General features: G+C 41.1%; 1 protein-coding gene across 1 annotated transcript; it reads left to right on the top strand.

The window, feature by feature from the left end:
• The first annotated feature begins 18,937 nt into the window (after positions 1 to 18,937).
• Positions 18,938 to 19,480, top strand: LOC142169062 (uncharacterized). Its single transcript, XM_075230262.1, has one exon. It carries the CDS (start codon positions 18,938 to 18,940, stop codon positions 19,478 to 19,480), a length of 543 nt encoding a protein of 180 aa, XP_075086363.1.
• Positions 19,481 to 22,658: the final 3,178 nt, after the last annotated feature.

The following is a 22,658-nucleotide window of genomic DNA, read 5'->3' as shown; positions in this document are numbered from 1 at the left end:
AATTTGGCATAAAGTTTCTCCTCTCTCAGTCTCTGCAATACAATACCCAAGTGTTGTGCATGCTCCTCCTGGCTACGTGAGTACACCAGGATATCATCAATAAATACCACGACAAATGAGTCAAGATACGACTGGAATACACTATTCATCAATTGCATAAATGCTGCTGGGGCATTGGTTAAACCAAAAGACATCACAAGAAATTCATAATGGCCATAACGAGCCCTGAATGCCGTCTTTAGAATATTCGAATCCCGAATTTTTAACTAGTGATACCCCAATCTCAAGTCAATTTTAGAGAATATCCTCGCTCGCTGAAGTTGGTCAAATAAATCATCAATACGCGGCAAAGGATATTTGTTCTTGATTGTAACTTTGTTCAGTTGTCTATAATCAATGCACATCCGCATACTACCATCTTTCTTTTTCACAAACAAAACTAGTGCGCCCCAAGGTGACACACTAGGCCTAATAAACCCCTTATCAAGGAGTTCCTGAAGTTGCTCTTTCAATTCTTTTAACTCAGCTGGTGTCATACGATACGAAGGAATAGAAATGGGCTAAGTGCCCGGCAACAAGTCAATACCGAAATCAATATCTCTGTCGGGTGGCATACCCGGCAGGTCTGTAGGAAATACATCCGAAAAATCTCGCACTACCGGTACTGAATCAATAGTAGGGGTATCTGCATCAACATTTCTCACAAAGGCCAAATATGACAAACAACCCTTCCCCACCATACGTTGGGCCTTCAAATAAGAAATTACCCTGCTAGGAACAAAATCTAGAGAACCTCTCCATTCAACCTTTGGCAACCCCGGCATCGTCAACGTCACAGTTTTTGCGTGACAGTCCAGAATAGCATGACATGGAGACAACCAATATATACCCAGAATTACATCGAAATCAACCATACCAAGTAATAAAAGATCAACTCTAGTCTCTAGTTCCCCAATAATTACCACACACGACCGATACACACGGTCCACAGTAATAATATCCCTCACCAGCATAGATACACAAATAGGTGAAACTAAGGACTCACGGGGCATATCCAAATAACGAGCAAAATACAATGATACATATGAATAAGTGGAACCGGGGTCAAATAATATAGAAGTCTCCTTGTGGCACACTGAAACAATACTTGTGATCACTCATCTGAAGCAACAACATCTGGCCTGGCAGGAAAAGCATAGAATCGGGCCTGACCGCCACCTGATCGGCCTCCCCCTCTTAGGCGACCCCTAGCTGACTGACCCCCACCCCGAGCTGGTTGGGCGGGTGGTGAAGTAACTGGTGCTGAAGTCGTAGTCTGCCTTCTCTGTTGTACCGGACCTCCCGAGCGACGAGGACATTGTCTCCACATATGCCCAAATTCCCCGCACTCAAAGCAGCTCCCCGGTACTGGTGGTGGTGCCAACTGAATCGGGCCCCGAGAACCAGAATAACTGCTAGAAGCACCCGGTACAAATGAACCCTGAACTAAAGGAGCACAGGATGAACTCTGGGCTGGCAAGGCACTGAGAGATGACTGACCCTGATGAGAAATATATGAACCCTGACTGGATGATGCACCACAGTGAACTGGACGACCCGTCTGAGCGTGTTTGTAAGGACGACCCCGCGGTAAAACTGACCCCCAGAAGGAACACTGCTGAAATCACCTGGACCACAAGGCCTCTTAGACTCCCTCTCTCAACGCTCTTGGATACAAACCATCTCTATCTACCTAGCAATGTCAACTACCTCATCAAAAGTAGCACCAGATACTCTCTCCCGAGTCATAAGTAATCGTAGCTGATGTGTGAGCCCATCAATGAGCCTCCTAATCCTCTCCCTATCAGTGGGAACCAACCAAACTGCGTGACAAGCCGACTCAGAAAATCTCAACTCGTATTGCTTCACAGACATACCATCCTGACGTAACTACTCAAACTGTCTGCGCAGCTCCTCTCTGCGAGACTGCGGCACAAACTTCTCCAAAAAGAGAATGGAAAATTCCTTCCATGTAAGTGGTACATCACCGACCGGCTTGCGCCTCTCATAAGTCTCCCACCATCTGAAGGCAGCTCCAGAAAACTGAAAAGTAGTGAACGAGACCCCACTGGTCTCCAAAATACCCGTTGTCCGAAACATCCGCTGGCACTTATCCAGAAAACACTGAGCATCCTCTGACTCAGCACCACTATCTAGAGTAAGGGCAACAGGGGTATGAGTACCTCCCCCGGCCTCAGAAGTGGCAGGTGTGGCCTGAGCCGAAACCACCTGAGCAAGGCCAGTGCAAACTATTAATATCTGGGCCAAAGTCTCCTGAAGGCCTGGAATCTCAATGAGCATAGCTAGTGCCTGAGCTGGTCCTGTCGGCTCAGCTATATCAGGAATCTTCTCCTGAGCTGGAGTAACTGGTAGTGCTACAGGTGCTGCTCCAACTGTTGTACGAGCTACACCTCGTCCTCTACCTCGGCCCCGGCCTCTACCACCACCCCGACCTCTCGCGGCCCTAGCTGGTCGCACTGGTGGCTGATCGTACAATTCGGTAGTACGTGTCCTCACCATTTCAAAGAGAATAGAATAACAGAAATTGAGTTTCCAGAATCAACAATTCGCACGACAGAATACAAGAAAGTGAAATTTTCCTAAGGGTTAGGCAGCCTCTTGAAGATAAGTACAGACGTCTCCGTACCGATCCGCAAGACTCTACTAAACCTGCTCATGACTCGCGAGACCTATGTAACCTATGCTCTGATACCAACTTGTCACGACTCAAAATCCTAAACTGTCGTGATGGCGCCTATCTCGATACTACTCAAGCCGATAACCTCAGTAAACCACAATTTCTTTTAAGTTTGAAAATATAATATTTAAACACAATCCATAAGTTTCGCAAATACCGATACACACACTCCCAAAACCTGGTGTCACTGAGTACATGAGCATCTATACATTACAAGTCTGGAAAACGTGGTCTATAATAATCTAAGACAAAATACAATAAACAAAAGGATAGGGAAGGAGAGACAAGGTCTGCGAAACATGGCAGCTACCTCTGAATCTTCGTTAAATCGACTGTGTGAAAGAATCAACACCCATTATATCCGGGATCACCTGGATCTGCACACGAAGTGCAGGGTGTAGTATGAGTACAACCAACTCAGTAAGTAACAATAATAAATAAAGAACTAAAAATAGTGACGAGCTTCTCAGCTAAGTCCAAATACAATATTTTCCAATATAAAAGAGTAGGGATGCTCTCAAGTTCAACATTTAAGATTTCATTAAAATTTCATATCAAGTTTGACCGAAACAGAAAATAATGTTTTTTCAAAATTTCCAAAAATAGTGATATATAAACAGCTGAAATGCAGCAAATAATGAAATCAATGCATTCTATCAGAGTAACAGTCACTCAGTCCTCCCATTCACTCCAACCTCACAGTTACTCTTTCCTCACGGTCATTCTTTTCTCATAGTCGCTCATTCCTCACAGTCACTCATCACTCGGTACTCGGCACTCGTACTCGGCACTCGCACTCAGTAGGTACCTGCGCTCACTAGCGGTGTGTACAGACTCCGGAGGGGCTCCTTCATCCCAAGCGCTATATCAAGCCAATCATGGTATAAATCAATGAAACACGCTGCGGCATGCAACCCAATCCATAAATATCCTCACAATTAGGCCCTCGGCCTTACTCAGTTATTAACCTCTCCAGTCTCTCGGGCTCTCAGAAATCATGATAAGCAGCCCAACAACAATGATATGATGCATCAATAATGAATAAGAGAGACTGAGGTAAAAATGTGCAAGTAGAATTGTGACGGAGTGCAAAACAGCAATTTAGCTAATACTTTCACAAGTACACGACCTCTGTGGGTCCCAACAGTGTAAACATATGATTTAAACATGATTCATAGATAAATTTCTCTAATACGGGGAAAAATGTACGGATATCAAAAGATTTTTCAACTACACAGTTCCATGGAATTGACCAAGTCATAATTCCTACGGTGCACGCCCACACGCCCGCCACCTAGCATGTTTGTCACCTCAAAACCAATCACATAATACATATTCCGGGGTTTCATACCCTCAGGACCAATTTTAGAACTGTTACTTACCTCAAGCCGTGTAATTCTTTATTCTGCAATGCCTTTTTCTCGTGAACTGGCCTCCAAACGTCTCGAATCTAGCCACAAATAATTCGATTCAGTCAATAAAATTTATTGGAATTAATTTCATAAGAAAATACTAATTTTCCAACACAATCTAAAATTTAGCTCAAAAATCGCCTGTGGGGCCCACGTCTTGGAACCCGACAAAAGTTACAAAATCCGAAAGCCCATTTAGCCACGAGTCTAACCATACCAATCTTACCAAAATCCGACCTCAACTTGACCCTTAAATCTTCAATTTAAACCAATAGGGTTTTCTAAATCTTCCAACTTAATTCACTAGTTCAATGTCAAAAACAATCATGGATTTGGGTAATTTAACCAATATTGAGTTAGGAACACTTACCCCGTTGTTTTCCTTGAAAATCTCCCGAAAATTCTTTCTCTCCGAGCTCCAAATCGGCATTTTCAGAACTTAAACTCTCTTCCCAATCATTTTCTCTACGCGATCGCGGACCTTTCCACGCGATCACGAAGCTCACTCTCACAGGCCTACGCGATCGCGAAGCACAAAACGCGTGACCTGTACTTCTGCTCCACTTACTCTACGCGAATGCGACCTTCTTCACGCGTTTACGAATAACAAACTCACACAGCTACACGATCGCGACCCTCTTCACGCGATCGCAAAGAACAAAATCATCACTGCCTCAAACAATCCTACGCGATCGCGGAAATTCTCATGAGATTGCGTAGAAGGAAACCAGTGACAGAAAACGAGCATTTTTCAGCTGGAATGCCAAGTCCAAAATTGATCCATTAACCATGTGAAACTCACCCGAGGCCCCCGAGACCTCAACCAAATATACCGTCAAGTCCCATAACATCATACGAACTTAGTTGAACCCTCAAATTACCTCAAACAATGCTAAAACCATGAATCATACCCCAATTCAAGCCTAATGAACTTTGAAATTTTAAGTTTTCACAAACGATGCCGGAACCTATAAGATCAAGTCCGATTGACCTCAAATTTTGTACACAAGTCATAAATGACATATCGGACCTATTAATATTTTTAGAATCAGATTTCGGCCCTGATATCAAAAAGTCAACCCCCGTTCAAACTTCCCAAAAATTCGACTTTCGCCATTTCAAGCCTAATTCCACTACGGACCTACAAATAATTTTCCGGGCATGCTCCTAAGCCCAAAATCACCATACGGAGCTATTGGAATTATCAGAATAAAATTCCGAGGTCATTTACACATAAGTCAATATCCGGTCAACTTTTCCAACTTAAGTTTTCAATTAAGAGACTAAGTATCTCATTTCACTCCGAACTCCTCCGGACCCGAACCAACTAACTCAATAAGTCATAAAATAAATGTAAAGCATAAATTGAGTAGTAAATGGGAAAATGGGGTTATAATACTCAAAACGACCGGCTGGGTCGTTACAGGCTCCACACCGGGTGTTACCCAATGAATGATATGCCAGTGCAATAGTCCCTCCCCATATTAGGGAGGTCAACTTTCAAATCACCAATGTGATTCTCACTTTGCTAGAGGAATGAGGTTTCTTCACCAGTGCTCCAAGTCAAAATGCATACAAACATTTGAAGGGATTTTGTGGACATTTGTTGGGGGAGCAAACAAACAAATGTCTCCGAGGATGCATTGAGGCTAAGGCTTTTTCCCTTCTCTCTATGAGGGAAAGCTTTAGATTGGTTGGAATGTTTGTCGAACCATTCCATTCACACTTGGGATGAGTTGTCAAAAAAGTTTATTTCTAAGTACTTCTCTCCGGGGAAAATGGCTACACTTCGGGATGAGATTTTGGCATTCAAGTAAGAGCTAAATGGAAAAATAATCAAGGCAATCGGGGGTCGGGTTTTCAAAGGCCCCCGATGTATCAACAATTGAGCAAGCCGACCCCTTATCCTTTCCATTGTCCTAGTTCTTCAAATAATGAGATGAGGCGTATTGAGAACATGTTCAAGCAAATAATGGAAAATAGTGCCGATTTGGATGCCCAACTTAGCTCACACAACACATCGATCCGTAACTTAGAAGTTCAAATGGGGAAAATCTCTCAAGCTCTAAATTCTCGTCCTAAGAGGGCACTACCAAGTGACACGATGGTAAACCCAAAGGGTGAAAACAACACGGGACATGTCATGGCCGTTACTACAAGAAGTGGAAGAGGTGGGAATGCACCCACCCCAAGTCAAAAGCAACTTGTGGATGATGAGAAAGTGGTACAAGAAGAAGAAGTCCAGAACAATGTAGTGCAATCAAATGATAAAGTTCAGATTGACATTAATGATAGTGTGGAAGAGACTCAAGAGGAGGTGAACCCATCTAGGGATCACATTATTGACATACCGGAGCCGGTAGTGCAAAAGGATAAGACATCATTGCCTAAGCCTCCACCTCTATACCCTCCAAGACTTGCCAAACAAAATGGCGAGAATCAATTCAAAAAGTTCATTCAAATGATGAAGAGTATCTCACTCAATGTGCCATTATTTGAAGCTTTGGAACAAATGCCCAGCTATGCAAAGTTTATGAAGGATCTTGTGACAAAGAAGGGGTCAATGAATTTTGAAACTATCAAAGTCACTTATCAAATGAGTGCAATTATGCATTCAATGGCTCCTAAGTTGGAGGATCCCGGTGCTTTCACGATTCCTTGTACAATTGGAAGTGCCGAGTTTGCTAAAGCTCTTTGTGATCTTGGGGCAAGTATCAATTTGACACCTTATTCGGTTTTCAAGACCTTGGGAATTGGGCAACCACGACCCACCTCTATAAGATTACAAATGGTCGATCGTACCATAAAGAGACCTTTGGGAGTGATTGAAGATGTCTTGGTTCGTGTTGATAAATTCATTCTTCATTTTGTCATTCTAGATTGTGAAGTTGATTATGAGGTGTCGATTATTCTTGGAAGACCTTTCCTTGCTACGAGGAAGGCTCTTTGTGATGTTGAAGCTGGAGATTCTGGTTTTCCATGTGTGTAAATCCATGCGGCAACCAAATAACAACAAGGTGTGCTCTTTTATGGACTTGGTGACCGATGTTATTGTTGATGATACAAGTGCCACAATCAATGTTGATGATATGTTGGAGGCCGTCTTTCTCAACTTTGATGATGACGAGATGGATGGCTTCATGGAATGTGTGAACTTTTTTCTAGGAATGGGGTCGCACAATTATGCACCCCGAAAACTATCTTTGGATCTTGAAAATAGGATAACTCCTCCTACAAAGCCTTCCATTGAAGAGCCTCCTACCTTGGAGTTGAAGCCATTGCCTCTATATCTTTGGTATGAATTTCTTGGCCCTTGTTCTACTTTACCGGTTATTCTTTCCTCTTGTTTGACTAACGTGCAGGCAGATTCTACATTGGCGGTGCTATAAAAGAGGAAGAAGGCTATTAGGTGGACATTAGTGGATATTCGGGGGATAAGCCTCGCATTTTGCATGCATAAGATCAACTTGGAGGAAGGTCCCAAACCATCTATTGAAAATCAAAGGAGACTCAATGAGGCTATGCAAGAAGTTTTCAAAAAGGAGATTATCAAGTGGTTGGATGTCGGGGTCATTTACCCCATTTCCGATAATTCGTGGACTTCTCCGGTTCAATGTATCCCGAAGAAGGGGGTCATGAAGGTGGTCACCAATAAAAAGAATGAGTTGATTCCTACAAGAACGATGACCAGTTGGAGAGTGTGTATGGACTATCGCAAGCTCAACAAAGTGAAGGAAGGATAATTTCCCACTTCTTTTCTTAGATCAAATGCTTGATAGATTGGCCGGTCGTTCTTTCTATTTCTATCTTGATGGGTATTCGGGCTACAACCAAATCCTTATTGCTCTGGAGGACCAAGAGAAAACAATCTTTACACATCCCTATGGTACTTTCGCATTCAAGCGGATGCCATTTGGTTTGTGTAATGCACCGGCGACTTTTTAAAGGTGTATGATGGCTATCTTCACGGACATGGTGGAGGACTACCTTGAAGTTTTCATGGATGACTTTTCAGTGGTTGGAGATTCTTTTGATGACTGTATTGCTAATTTAGATAAAGTGTTGGCAAGATGTGAAGAAACAAATTTGGTGCTCAATTGGAAAAAGTGTCATTTCATGGTCGAGGAAGGAATTGTCATTGGCCACAAAATGTCAAAGAATGGAATTGAAGTTGAAAAGGAAAATATAGAGGTGATTTCTAAACTTCCACCTCCATCTTCGGTGAAGGGTGTGCGGAGTTTCTTAGGCCACATGGGGTTTTACTGACATTTTATCAAAGATTTCTCTATGGTGGTGAACCCGTTTTGCAAAATTCTTGATAAGGATTCTAAGTTCAACTTCGATGATGATTTCATGAGAACTTTTGAATTGTTAAAGTTCAAGTTGACAACTACTCCTATCATCACCACTCCAAATTGGAGTATCCCTTTTGAACTCATGTGTGATGCAAGTGATGTAGCAGTTGGGGCTGTTTTGGGGCAACACATCAACAATATTTTTCACCCGGTCTACTATGCTAGTAAGATCATGAATAGTGCCTAAGTCAACTACACTGTTACAGAGAAAGAGCTCTTGGCCATTATGTTTGCAATTGAGAAGTTCCGCCCGTACTTGATGGGTGCAAAGGTCATTGTCCACAAAGATCATGTGGCACTTCGTTATCTTATGAGCAAGAAAGATTCCAAAGCTCGGTAGATAAGATGGGTGATTTTATTGCAAGAGTTTGATATAGACATCCAAGATAGAAAAGGAAGTGAAAACCAAGTAGCGGACCACTTGTCTCGTTTGGAGGAAGAGGGGAGGCCGCATGATGGCCTTGAAATCAATGACTCCTTCCCCAATGAGCAACTCTTGGTTATTTCAATGAAAGAGGTGCCATGGTTTGCGGATCTAGCAAATTTCCTTGTGTGTGGAATCATCCCGGATGAGTTCTCGTCAAACCAAAGGAAGAAGCTCAAACGGGATTGTCAAGATTATTATTGGGATGAACCATACCTTTTCCGGATTGGTACAGATGAGGTGATTACAAGATATGTACCGGAAGAAGAGCAAGGTGAAATTCTTGCAGCTTGTCATTCTTCACCATATGTTGGTCACCATGGTGGAGCAAGAACGGCGGCGAAAGTACTAAGTTGCGATTTCTATTGGCCCACTCTTTACAAGGATGCTAGTGAGCTAGTGAAAAGATGTGATGAATATCAACGGGCCGGTGGAATCTCAAAGATAAATGAAATGCCTCTCACCACTATTTTGGAGATTGATATTTTTGACGTGTGGGGTATTGACTTCATGGGTCCTTTTGTGAGTTCTTGTGGAAATACCTACATCTTGGTTGCATTTGATTATGTGTCCAAATGGTTTAAGGCCGTTTCTCTACCCAACAATGAGGTGACAAGTGTGGTGGCATTTTTGAAGAAGCATATTTTCACAAGGTTTGGTACTCTGCGGGATATTATAAGCGATGGGGGTCACATTTTTGCAACAAAGCTTTCGACACTTTACTTAGCAAGTATAGTGTTACTCATAAGGTCATGACTCCCTATCATCCACAAGCTAGCGGTCAAGTGGAAGTCTCCAACCGGGATATAAAAAGTATTTTGTCCAAAATAGTGAATGCTAACCGGACGGATTGGTCCAAGAATCTTGACGATGCATTGTGGGCTCATCGTACGACTTACCAAACACCTATTGGAATGTCGCCCTACCGGTTGGTGTTCGAAAAAGCTTGTCATCCTCTGGTGGAACTTGAGCACAAAGCCATGTGGGCTCTAAAGAAGTTGAATCTTGATTGGGATGTAGCCGCTAACTTGAGGGTTGCACATTTGAATGAGTTGGATGAGTTCTGGTACCATGCTTATTCAAGTTCGTCCTTTTACAAAGAAAAGATGAAATATATTCATGACAAATACATTTGGAACAAAGAGTTCAAGGTGGGTGATCTTGTGTTGTTGTTTAACTCAAGGTTGAGGATGTTTTCGGGGAAGTTAAAGTCTAAATGGAGTGGTCCTTTTGAAATTGTGGGTGTTACACCTTTTGGTGCATTGGACTTGAATAACAAAAAAAATGAAGTATTCCAAGTCAATGGTCACCGGGTGAAGCACTATTTGAGAAAAGTTGGAGATAGCCACGTCGTGGAGGTCATTCATTTCAATTGATGGTATTCTACGTCGTGCCGCAACGTTAAATCAGGCACTTCTTGGGAGGCAACCCATGTTTTTTTTCCTTTTTTCTTCCGTAGTTAGGCGTTATTTTTGTGCTAACTCGATTTGAAGTGTGCTATAGGGATGAGTGTGACTTACAGGGATTGCAGACAAAAATATGGCTAAGTAATACAAATTTTATGGACCGTAGTTGAATTGTGCGGACCGCACATTTATAGTTGTTGTAGGGAAAGTGCATTGCGGCCGCATAATTATCTTGCGGACCACACAAATGAGGGGTTGAAACTACAAGCACTCTGAAGTTAGTCCATCAGAGAAATGGTAATTGTGCGACCACAAGAGGAATTATGCGGCCGCAACAAGAAATCTGCGGTCGCACATAAAATTATGCGGACCGCACCTGAAGAACCAAATATGCAGCCCCAGGTAACAGAGTGCGGACCGCACATGAAAATTTGCGGCACTCGACCTTTCCCCTCTTTTATGAATCATGAGTATAAATACAAGGGTAGGGGCATGGGTTACAATTTTCCCTCTCTGACCACAAAAACTTGCACTATATTGAAATTTCCTCGTGAATCATCTACCCACATGCCCAACAATTGTGATCCCTTAAATTTCTCGTTAGAATTTTGCATGTTTTAGTTTAATTTATAGCTTTTTAATTATTTTTTGGCCATTTGTCAGTAGAACTCAATTGTGCATTCATATGGGGGTAAATCTGTAGTAGGTTAACTAATACATGCTCATTGGGGATTGGGTCAACGCATTTTCATGCCTTTATGCTGTTACCATGTCAAAATTTGCACAAAAATTGTAAAACCTAGATTGAAATATTGGACTGTTCGTAGTGTTTTCAATTCTGCGGCCGCACCTGAAATTGTGTGGTCCACAGAAGTTGGTTTTGGGGTAGCTTTAGTAAAGATTGGGTCTGTGGCCACAAGGTAAAATGTAAGGACTGCAGAATTCCCATTGTGGCCGCAGAACAACCCTTTTACTGTCATCAGAGAGTCTACAAAATTGTGACTCAAATTTGCGGCCGCAAGGTAAATTGGGCGGACCGCAGAAATCATGTTGCGACCGCACATCAGCCAATTCTCTATCATCAGAGAGTTGGCATATTTGGGGTTTCTGAGTTGCGGCTGCAGGTGAAATTGTGCGGACTGCAATTTAGTCTTGCAACCGCAAAACAAAAATTTGCAGTTCGCAAGGCCTAATCTACGGCCGTAAGAGAAAATGTGCGGACCGCAGATCCTTATCATGTAAGCATGTTTCAACTATGAACCTCACTGTGTTTTCTGGTGTATACTTGCATATTTCATTGTATGTCTGAACTTTGAATTGCAACTAACAACCGCTTTTGCTTGATACAGAGAATGGTTCGATCTAGAGGTAGAGGTGATACTCTTAAAGGGAGGGGTGAACCTTCTAGGGATTGAGGCAAGAGTGCCTTACCCCTCGGCCAACAAAGGACAATAACAAAGAAATCTGCAACCGGCAGAGGGAGAGGTGCAGATCTCTCCGAGACAAGCTCTTATGTCCCATCTAGGGAAGCATCAAAGGGCAACTCAGCCTTTTTTCAAGAGCAGTCAGCTGTACAATCAAGGCCGCCAGGGAGATATCAACTCAGGGACGAGACGCCCTTATCTCATAGACATTTCGAGGGTTCGAAAATTGCTAGTCAGTCTTCTGAGCCATCCACCGCACCTTTCCCTGAGGCACAAGATACATTAATTCTGGACATCCCCGATGATGGAAGAGGGGAAGATGCCACAGCTGTCGGCCTTGAAAGGTCGAAGAAGAAAGAGGTATGGGAGGACAGTTTGTCAGTTTGGCTGCCTTCACTAGCTTTTATACATGGTGGCCAGTGAGATCGCTTACTCTTGAGTGACAGTTTCAGTTGAAAGATCTGGAGAAGTACAACCCAGCAGTGTTGAGACAGTTCAAGGAACGAAAGGGGTGGATGTGGTTCACCCAGAGTGTGGTGGATGCCAAGGAGTACCTTGTCCATGAATTCTATGCCATTGTGGCACATATCAAAAAGGGGACAAAGGTCACCAAAGTGCATAACCTCAAAGTGAGATTTGATCAGCACACATTCAACACATGCTTGGGTTTTGAAGACATTGAGCCAAAGGAATATTTGGAGAAGTTTGAGATGGGAGATGCAGCCCAACCTTGGTTAGCAGAGATTTTAGCAGCACCAGGGCCACCACCACCATGGATTGCCACTGGGGTTCTTAACCATAGGAGCACGCTGAGATTTGAGGCAAAGGGATGGCAAATCTTTGTTTGCAGCAGACTAGACCCGTGCCAGAATGAGACTTACCTTCCAATTCCTCGGGCAGTCTTGGTTGCTTCTATTATGGCTAGGTACCCTATCAATGTGGGGGCCATGATGTCGGCCAACATCTCAATGATTGCCCGGCAGGATGACTCATCCTATCCATATCCCAACACTATCACAGAATACCTCACAGATGCACGGGTAGAGCCGAGAATTATGACACAAAGGTGAGGCTGAAGAAGCCTTTCACTTGGTATTCACTGATAGATGCAAAGAATCCGAAGAAGAAACTTCAGCCTCCTACCACTGCTGGCCAGTCTGACGAGCCAGCTATGGTATCTACCGAGGTAGTTGTTATTCCATCAACTTCGGCCAATCCTTCTTCCAGTGTCGCAGCCATACCTCCGCCATCTTTCGCAGCACCTTCTGCAGCTCCTACCATAGGTCCCACTTCAGCTTTGAAGCCGGTGCCCATGCCCACTGCTCTACTTTCTACGTTGCGAGTCTCCTAGACATTGGCGAGCCTCAACAACTGGATGCACACAACAACTGCAAAGTTATCTGACTTATCCAGTACTGTTGCAGCACAATCTACTATTGTTAAGGCACCTCTGTCTCCCCCAACAGTTGAGAAGACATTGAAGAAGATCCTAGAGAACCAGAATACCAACATGGCTACCTTGGTACAACACGGGTGAGTGATCGAAGAGCTGGGAAAAGAAGTAAAGAAGATGAGAAAGTCCCATGCCAGCAAGAAGTAAGTGGACAAGCTCTGGAGACAGGTGACCAAGCTTGCTGCAGCCGGAGATATCCCCTTTGACATGTTGATCGTCTCACACCCTTCAAGCCCAGATCCTGCAGCACCGGTGGCACCAGCTAGCCAGTCTGAGGAGACAGACTTTGCTGCCGATACTGCCGAGGCAGTGTGTCAAATGTTCACCAACCCAATCAAAACCAGAATTGAGGATGATGAGATTCAATTGGATGAGACTGAGGGCGATGACATTGTTGGGTACACAGAGATGTCCAAGGAGCTATAGGGAGTTTTCTTTACTCTTTCCCCTCTTTTACTCTCATTTTGTTAAGCATTGGGAACGATGCTTATCTTTATTCAGGGGGTGGAGTTTATTGATCATATTTGGTACATTCTGAGATATTTGGCTTGTAATAACTTGATATTATTTTCTTTTTCTTTCTTATTCTATATATATTCTCTCTTTTTCTCTCATTATGTGTATTCAGTAGTTTTTGTTTATTAGCTTCTTTTTTTTGTTCCTTTGTTAGTTTTAGTTTGAGTTAGTAGCTTCTTTTTTTGATTTAGTAGCTTCTTTTTATGTATTAGTAGATAATAAGACTTTGGTTTTCTTAATACCACGGTTCTTTACAAAGATAGTTGTTGTGTGAACCGGGTGACTCATCCCAATGATGGATGGCGTGACAATCTTCTTAAGGGAATGGGTCTGTTTTTTATGTTTAGGTAATAATAGTAGTAGTAATGAATAAAAAGACCTAATTAAGTCATGCTCGAAGAGTCAAACATGCTTCAATTGGTACCAACACACTTAACTACATGATTATGGTTAGAAATAAGGTTTTCTAAAGAAACAACTCTAGTTAGTAACTTTGTGACTCTTGTGTTGACTTTGGCAACCATCGAGTGGTTTATTTAAATCATAGTGATTTTTAAACTTGAATGTGGTCGTTGTGGGCCCTCGACTCTATCCTCTTTAACAATCCGATTGAGTGAGGGGTGAGATGAATTGTTGCTAGTCCATATATCCATACGAAGGGTCTAGAACTTGCCCCGAATGTGTTTCAAGGCAAAATCCTAAGTTTTGCTTGGTTTGAAAAGTGATTGTAGGCCCTCCTTGGCCCGTTTGAGTTTTCTATTTCCAACCAATGTCATTATCCCTAGTCATCCCCTCTGAGCCTTTCTCATTTGATGACTATGTTACAAGCCTTTATCCGTTTTGTCATGACCCTCTCTTGGTACCCGAGCTTTCCTTAATACTCTTGAGAAACAAATGGCTAAAAATGTAAGTTTGGGGGAGAGGCGAGGAACTTGAAAAAGGTATCAAGGCACAAAAAGAGAAAACAAATAATGAGAAGGAAAGGCAAGAAAAGAAAAGAACAAAAGAAAAATGCAAAAACAAATTAATAAATGGAAGAGTTGAAGAGATTCAAAGGGAGGTAATAATCCCAAACATGAAGAAATCAAAGAGGGGGAAAATGAATTTAATAATCAAGAAAGAATGATGTTAAGTCTCTCTACTCCACCAGGGAAAAGAAAGCGCCCCAAAGAATTGGCAAAGTGTGAGCCGAGAAATAAAGAATGAGTGCTTAGGGAAAGGTGTGACCACTCACCCACACTGTATCCAACCCTAATTCAAAAGCCTTCATTACATCCCGAAAGAAGTCCTACTTGATTTCAAGCTGAGTGAGCTTACATGAGGGATAGGCCTATGGTACTTGAAGCCGTACTTGCGACATTCTCTTGAGAGAGATGAGTGAACCTTTCATAAATATTTGGATTGAGTGCTAAATTTCTTAAGTGATCCAGAAAAATGGAAGTAGAGGAGGCAGAGTTTGGAGTCCACCATGACCTACATGATAGAGCAAGAGTCCTTGATGAGTAAAGTCAATTCTTAAAGTTCGAATGTCACATTAGAACTATATGTGCATGAATGTTTAACTTGTTGCCTTGTTGATAATACATGAGTAGTGTGGGTAATTGTTGGTCCCAACTGATGTGTGGATACCTTTGAGTCGAGGGATTGATCCTTAACTTTTGGAGGTGGGAACTAATTTATTTGCTTGAGGACAAGTAAAGACTTAAGTTTGGGAGAGTTGATAAGTTGGGTTTTTGACGACTTATTAGCGCCTTTTAGTTTTTGTTTTAGTCTAAAAGCATTGAAATGTGTTCCCAAAACTAATGAAATTGTGCAAAATTGCAGGAATGCTGGAAGTTGGTCTCCCGAGATGAAATGCAACTCAAAAAGAAGTAATCCGAAGCATAAGGAAATCAAGGGTGCAGAAGCACAAATGTACGGTCCGCAGAAGGGATTCTGTGGCCGCAAACTAAGAGGAAAAATTTAGCAGACATTTGCGCAAAGTGCGGACCACACATGAATTGTGTGGCCACAAAGCTGGGCTAAGAGTTGAAGATCAGAGAGTATCAAAAAAGACTAAGTCTAGGAGCCTCTGTGAATTGCGGACCGCACAAGAATTGTGCGGCCGAGAAGAGTGCCTTGCGGCCGAAGTCCTAAATTTGTGCCACAGAAGAGTTGCCTTGCGGCCGCAGTCCATAAATATGCGGCCACTGAAGAATGGCTTGCGGTCGTAGTTCAGAAATGTGCAGCCGTAGAACTCCAGCTCCGTCCAGATGGAGAAATCTGTGGACTGCACATGGAATTGTGAGGCCGCAGAACCTCCCGAGGGGCATTTTTGTCGGAGATTTTCAGCCTTGTATAATAGGCGAGTTTCACAAAATTAGGTTAAGTTTGAACCTCTGAAGTTGTTATGGCTATTTTTCTTTACTATTTTAGGAAGTTTTACATTACTTTGGTGTATTTACAATAGATTTAATCATTTTAAGCTTCCATTATGAGTTTAATTAGTTTTTCTTTCTTATTTTTTTTAAACCCCATTATGAGTAGCTAGACTTTTACTAGGGTTGTGACCCAACCCTAGTGTGCAAACCTTATGGGTATCTAATTTAAAGCTTGTTTATGATTGGGTGTTGATTATTTAGCTAGTTCATGCTTTAATTGTAGAATAATTAGTTGCAAATATTAATTCATGCCTATTTGACTTAGTCTCTACATGAGAAAGAGGGACCTAGTCTAGAATAACTAGGCTAATAAGGAATTGGGTAAATTGAGAGATTGATTAACCCAATTAAAGGGTTCAACCTAGAGATAGTAATAACCCGACTTGAGCTCTTATCAACTGTTTTGGGTGATACACATTTGTTCTTGAGAAAGCCAAATTGGGCAAAACCACTCTCCGACCGAGAGGTATTGAGTGGGTAATTTAGAGTTGAGAGCTATAATACACCCCAACCGACAAAACAGGCATTAAAGTCTTTAGCTCATTAGGTAAACACCTAGGTCATGGTCAAAGCCCAAGGCTTTTTATCCATTTGGAAAAATCTTAAAAATAATTATCTCTTATCTTCTTTCTTTATTTTGCAATCTTTAGAGTAACATTAGAAATAAAAAATAAATCCTTATTGTGGAAGTACAGTCTAAATAATCCAATTGCTCAATTTGAAATATATACCCCTAACTCCCATCTTAGCTCCGTGTGAATTCTACCCCGACTCTTAGTTGGGTTTCTATTATTGTATACGACCGTTTCATATCTCTTTTGAGGTGTGCTTTGGACGTGATAAGACCCGTTAGCTGTGATTATGAGGTTCAGTATCTTGTGAAAATGCTTGAACATATCTGGTGTGAACATGGTTATTCTTATTGAATTGTTGTTGGTTTTCCCATCATTTGGTTTCCCCAGACTTAGATTGTGATCAATTACACTATAGCACTATTACCTAACTACTTCCTGTTGAATATTGTTGTTACTAGTTTATCATTGCAAGTATTGTTTTGTATTCCTTATCTTGCTTAGCTTTATATTAATATTGTTTCTCTGTTAGTTCACTTTCATACTTGTTCAGGTTGTTTAGTCCAGTAGGTGTCTTGACTGTCCCTCGTCACTACTCCACCGAGGTTAGTCTTGATACTTACTGGGTACCGTTGTGGTGTACTCATGCTACGCTTCTGCATATTTTTGTGCAAATCCAGATTCCACGGTTGTTGTTGATTATTAGCTGGTTGGTCGAGCTGTGGAGACTAAAGGTAAACCTGTCGTCGTGTTCGTAGGCCTCGGAGTCACCTTCTAATATTTTCATTGTACTGTTTAATTCCATTCCGAACAGTTGCATTTAGGTATTTTCTAGCAAACTCAGTAGAGCTTATGACTTATACTACCGGTTTTGGGGAATTATAATTTGTATAAGATTTTTATCTCGTATTTTTCAGATGGTTGAATTCTTCTATTTATTTAGTAAGTGTTAGGCTTATATAGTATTAAAGACTAAGTGTCGTTACGACATCCTACAGAGGGAAGTTGGGATCGTGACAGATAGATAGATAGATAGATAAATAGATAGATTATACCAAAATTATGCATGCTCGGCATAACTTGTGAACAAGGTAAGATTTGCCAATCTGACAGACTTGTAAACAAATTAACAAGATAGATTGAACGATAAACTTTCCAAAGTTATATCGCTGGCTTAACTTGTGAACAAGATCAGATTTGTCATTACTGCAAGATTTGTGAACAATTTAATCATATAGGTGGGATGAAGATTATATCAAAATTATGCTCCGGCCGGCATAACTTGTGAAACCGTAATTTCTTATTCTTCTCAATATGTATCGCCGACGCTATCTTTGCACAAATTCTTAAACAGAAACTTAACTGCAAATCACCCAAAAACATGACATATAGTATAAGTTGAATTTATTCAGTTGTCTTAACTTGATGATATACACAATACACAATATGAAAATAATTTTTCCTCTAGCTTTGCTAAAAATAATCAATCTGGTCCTTCAACTTTAAATAATTATCATTTCCCCTCTATCATATGCAACGTCTGTTTAATTTAATTCAAGGCCAAACAATTAGTTTTAGTTAATGGTTGAATCAAAATCACAAACTTAATTTAATTGAAGGTCTAATATTTTTAGTCAAATCATTTGAGAGGACTAAAAATGAAATAAATCAATAATCCAAGGATTCGCACAGGTCACAATATAACTCCATGAAAGTTTCACTTTCAAAATGGAGATTTTAGTTTAACTTTGGACTATTTTTTTGTGTTAAAACAGAATAATGTCCATCACAAATTGAGATAGGGTAGAGGTAGACTAAGGGGATATGTCCAAATTTGTCTATTCACTATTCGAAATAGCTTAGTTTCTTCTATGTTAATTTTTGATTCGCACATACTATTGTCGTTAGCAATCTCTTGGTTATGGACTTGGGGATTAAGAAAGTAAGGAAGAAGAGATCAGTGAATGGCCAACTCAAGATCAAGTGGCGAGCCTTGACTAAGGACAAAGCTCAAGAGTTGGGGGAGACGTTATTAGCTATGGGGGCTTGGAGGAGTAGTGGGGATGCGAGTAGTATGTGAACCACGACAACGGGCTATATTAGGGAAGCTGCGTTAGGGGTCACGAAGGGCCACTCTAATGGTCACAAAGGGAACTGGTGGTGGAATGAAGAGGTCCAAGGAAAAGTAAAAGCCAAGAAAGCGATATTTATGAAACTAATGGAGAGCGCCGACGAGGAGGAGAAGAGGACGCACATGAAGCACTATAAGAAGGCAAAGAAAGAGGCGAAGTTAGCGGTCACGACAGCTAAAACTGTAGCCTTTGAGCGCTTTTATGAGGAACTTGAGGGCATAGGCGGTGGCAAGAAATTATTCAGGTTAGCCAAGGCACGGGAGAAGAAGGCTCGGGACCTGGACCAAGTGAGGTGCATCAAAGACGAGGAAGGCAAGGTGTTGGTGGAAGAGGTGGGTATTAGGCGCAGGTGGCAGACATACTTTCATAGACTCCTGAACGAGGATGGGGATATGAGCATTGTGCTCGGGGAGTTGGAGAACTCAGAGAGCCAGCGTGATTTCAGATTTTGTAGGCGTATTAAGATTGGGGAAGTAGAGGAGGCTATGCGAAATATGAGTAGGGGTAGGGCTACCGAACCAGACGAGATTCCGGTGAAATTTTGGAAGGACGCAGGGCGGGCAAGCTTGGAGTGGCTTTCTAGGTTGTTTAATGTCACTTTTAGGACGAAGCGGATACCAGAAGAATGAAAGAAGAGTGTGATGGTCCCATTGTACAAGAATAAGGGGGGTGTACAGAATTGCACCAACTATAGGGGTATCAAGCTGTTGAGTCACACCATGAAAATTTGGGAAAAGGGTAGTGGAAGGGAGGGTGAGAAGGAGTGTATCTATTTCAGAAAATCAGTTCGGATTCATGCCGGGACGGTTGACTACAGAAGCCATCCTTCTTGTGAGGAGGTTGATGGAGTAGTATAGGGAGAGGAGGAAAGACTTACATATAGTATTCATTGACTTAGAAAAAGCCTACGACAAAGCCCCTAGGGAGGTTCTATGGAGATGTTTGGAGGTTAGCAGCATTTCGGTAGCATTTATTAGGGTGATTAGAGACATGTACGATGGAGCTAAAACTCGGATGAGGACCGTGGGAGGGGATTTCGATTATTTTCCAGTGATGATGGTCTTAGCCCATTTTTATTTGCCCTAGAGATAGACGTGCTGACGCATAATATACAGGGGAAAGTGCCATGGTATATATTATTTGCAGATAATATAGTTCTTATTGATGAGACGCGTAGCGGGGTTAATATTAAGCTGGAGGTGTGGCGACAGACCCTGGAATTTAAAGGTTTCAAGTTGAGCAGGACAAAAATAGAATATATGGAGTGTAAGTTCAGTATTGGGACGCATGAACCAGAAGTGGACGTGAAGCTTGATACCCAAGTCATCCCCAAGAGAAATAGTTTTAAATATCTTGGGTCGATTATACAGAGTAACGGAGAGATTGACGAGGATGTCACACTCCGTATAGGAGCGGGGTGGTTGAAATGGAGGCTTACTTATGGTGTTTTATGTGACAGGAACATACCACCTAAACTTAAAGGCAAGTTCTACAAAGCAGCAGTTAGACCGGCCATGTTGTATGGAGTCGTGTGTTGGCCAGTCAAGAAATCCCATGCCCAAAAGATGAAAGTAGCAGAAATGAGGATGTTGAGCTGGATGTGTGGACATACCAGAAAATATAAGATTATGAATGAATATATTAGGGACAAAGTGGGTGTGGCCCCTGTGGAAGAGAAGTTGAGGGAATCGAGGCTGAGATGATTTGCTCATGTGAAGAGGAGAGACGTTGATGCCCCGGTTAGGAGGTGCAAGAGGTTGCCAGTGGCGAGTCAGATGAGGGGTAGAGGGAGGCCTAAGAAGAATTTGGGTGAGGTGATTAGGCAGGACATGACTCTTCTCCAGCTTACCGAGGACATGACCCTCGATAGAAAGGTGTGGAAATCGAAAATTAGGGTGGTGGGTTAATAGACAGTCTAGAGTTTGCCTTGTCTTACTAGTAGTAGTTGTACTAGTCGGGTACCTTCCTATTCCTATTCCCTTGTTTATATACGGTATGTCAGTATGAGCAGTGAGATTGGTACTATTCTTGTTGTTTCATTTTCTTGGATCTTTGTCATTATTCGTTGTATTATTTGCTTACATTGTCTTATTACATTGTTGTTTCTATTGTTTCTCTATTGCTATACGTTCTTGAGCCGAGGATTTTTCGAAAACAGTCTATCTACCTTCATAGGTAGGGGTAAGGTATGCGTACACACTACCCTCCCCATACCCCACTTGTTAAATTCCACTAGATTGTTGTTGTTGTATCATCGTTAGCAAATTATCTCTTATTCGTCCCTTATCATTAATGCAGTTCTAGCATGAAATGTATGAGTTCCACAAGTGCAAATTCTTTGAGGAAAAAGAAAAGGTTTATATTTGCACCTTAACTTTTCAATACTATATTAGAGCTCCGTTAGAATCAAGGATAAGAATAAGATTTTTTCTAAACAACGGATAAGATTCAAAATTATTCTATTTTAAATAGTAGGGAAGCAAATTCGCCCCCTAGATTAAATTGGGCAAATTGGAGATATTAGGCTGGTCTGTTACTGTATTTTTGTGAAAATTGAAGAGCACATACATCTGCAGAGTGCAGGCAGCCAACAAGGTGATTGGTCCAAATTTTATATTTGTCTTAAAAAAATTATTTAATATATATAAATTATTAATTTAGTTAACAATAATTTAAAAGATTCAAAATTTTAAATTCATAAATTTTAAACCTTGGATCTGCTTCTACAATTCTCGTTTTTTCTGTTTCTTAGATCAATAGTTACCTGATGTTGCTTCTGCCTTAGTTTTATTCTTAACCTGTGTTTGTTACTGCTCCTTTTTTCTTCTTTATTACTGCATTTCCTGTTCTTAACTGTTGTGCTTATACTTTTCTAAGCCGAGGGTTTATTGGAAACAATCTTTCTACCGGCACAATGTAGGGGTAAGGTCTACATACCCACTATCCTCCTTAGACCATACTTGTTGGATTTTACAGGGTACTTTGTTATTGCTGGATCTGCCTCTAAAAAGAAAGACATACACTAAACTAGAAGAGACTAATAACAGTGTTGTACAGTATCATCTATACAAAAAGTTATGGACCATTGCATTTTGTCTAATATCCCTGGAGATATTTCTTAAAGTTCAGATATATATCTTTTTTTAAAGTTTGTTCATCTCCATCTTCAAACTGGAAAAAGGGTTTAAACATATGATATTGTCTTTTAATATCTAAAATTTGAGGTTGTTGATTCATGACTAGTGATAATCAGTGGATGGTAAAAGCAACATTGTTGTCCCCCCATATTCAATGGTACTATGGGCGTTCAAATCGAACCGTAAATCGCACCAAACCGATTAAAAAATTTAATTAGGGTTGATTTGGTTTGGTATTGATGAGTAAAACAATTTGAACCAAACCGTCATATAAATATATAATTTTTATATATACTTTTAAGACTTTATATAAAAATTTCTTTAAAAAGTGTTTAGAAATATTTGGGATTTTCTCGTATGATGTAATATTTAATAGAACTATGAAGTGGATTTATTTTTATTTACTTTAAATCATGGATTGTATCACTTCCTTATCATGTGTTATTGAAATGTGTCAATTATCTCTTTGTTCTTCCATATTCATATGTCAAGATTTTATTTTTTAATTTATTGTGGCATTTCAATAATTTAAAAGTCAATACAATATATCACTATTTAGGTATCATATTTATCTTTTATGTTTAGTTATTAAATTTCGGTTAACCTTGAAAGCGTACATCAACAAAAAAATCATTGTTAAACAACTAAGAGAATAACTATTATGTGTTAC

This window comes from Nicotiana tabacum, chromosome 14, assembly GCF_000715075.1.
Source record: "Nicotiana tabacum cultivar K326 chromosome 14, ASM71507v2, whole genome shotgun sequence".
NCBI classification, from domain to species: Eukaryota; Viridiplantae; Streptophyta; class Magnoliopsida; order Solanales; family Solanaceae; genus Nicotiana; species Nicotiana tabacum.
This window is presented reverse-complemented; position numbering and strand designations above follow the sequence as displayed.

Coding starts and splice junctions, on each gene's coding strand:
- LOC142169062 (XM_075230262.1), top strand. CDS start 18,938: ATGGAGAGCGCCGACGAGGAGGAGAAGAGGACGCACATGAAGCACTAT.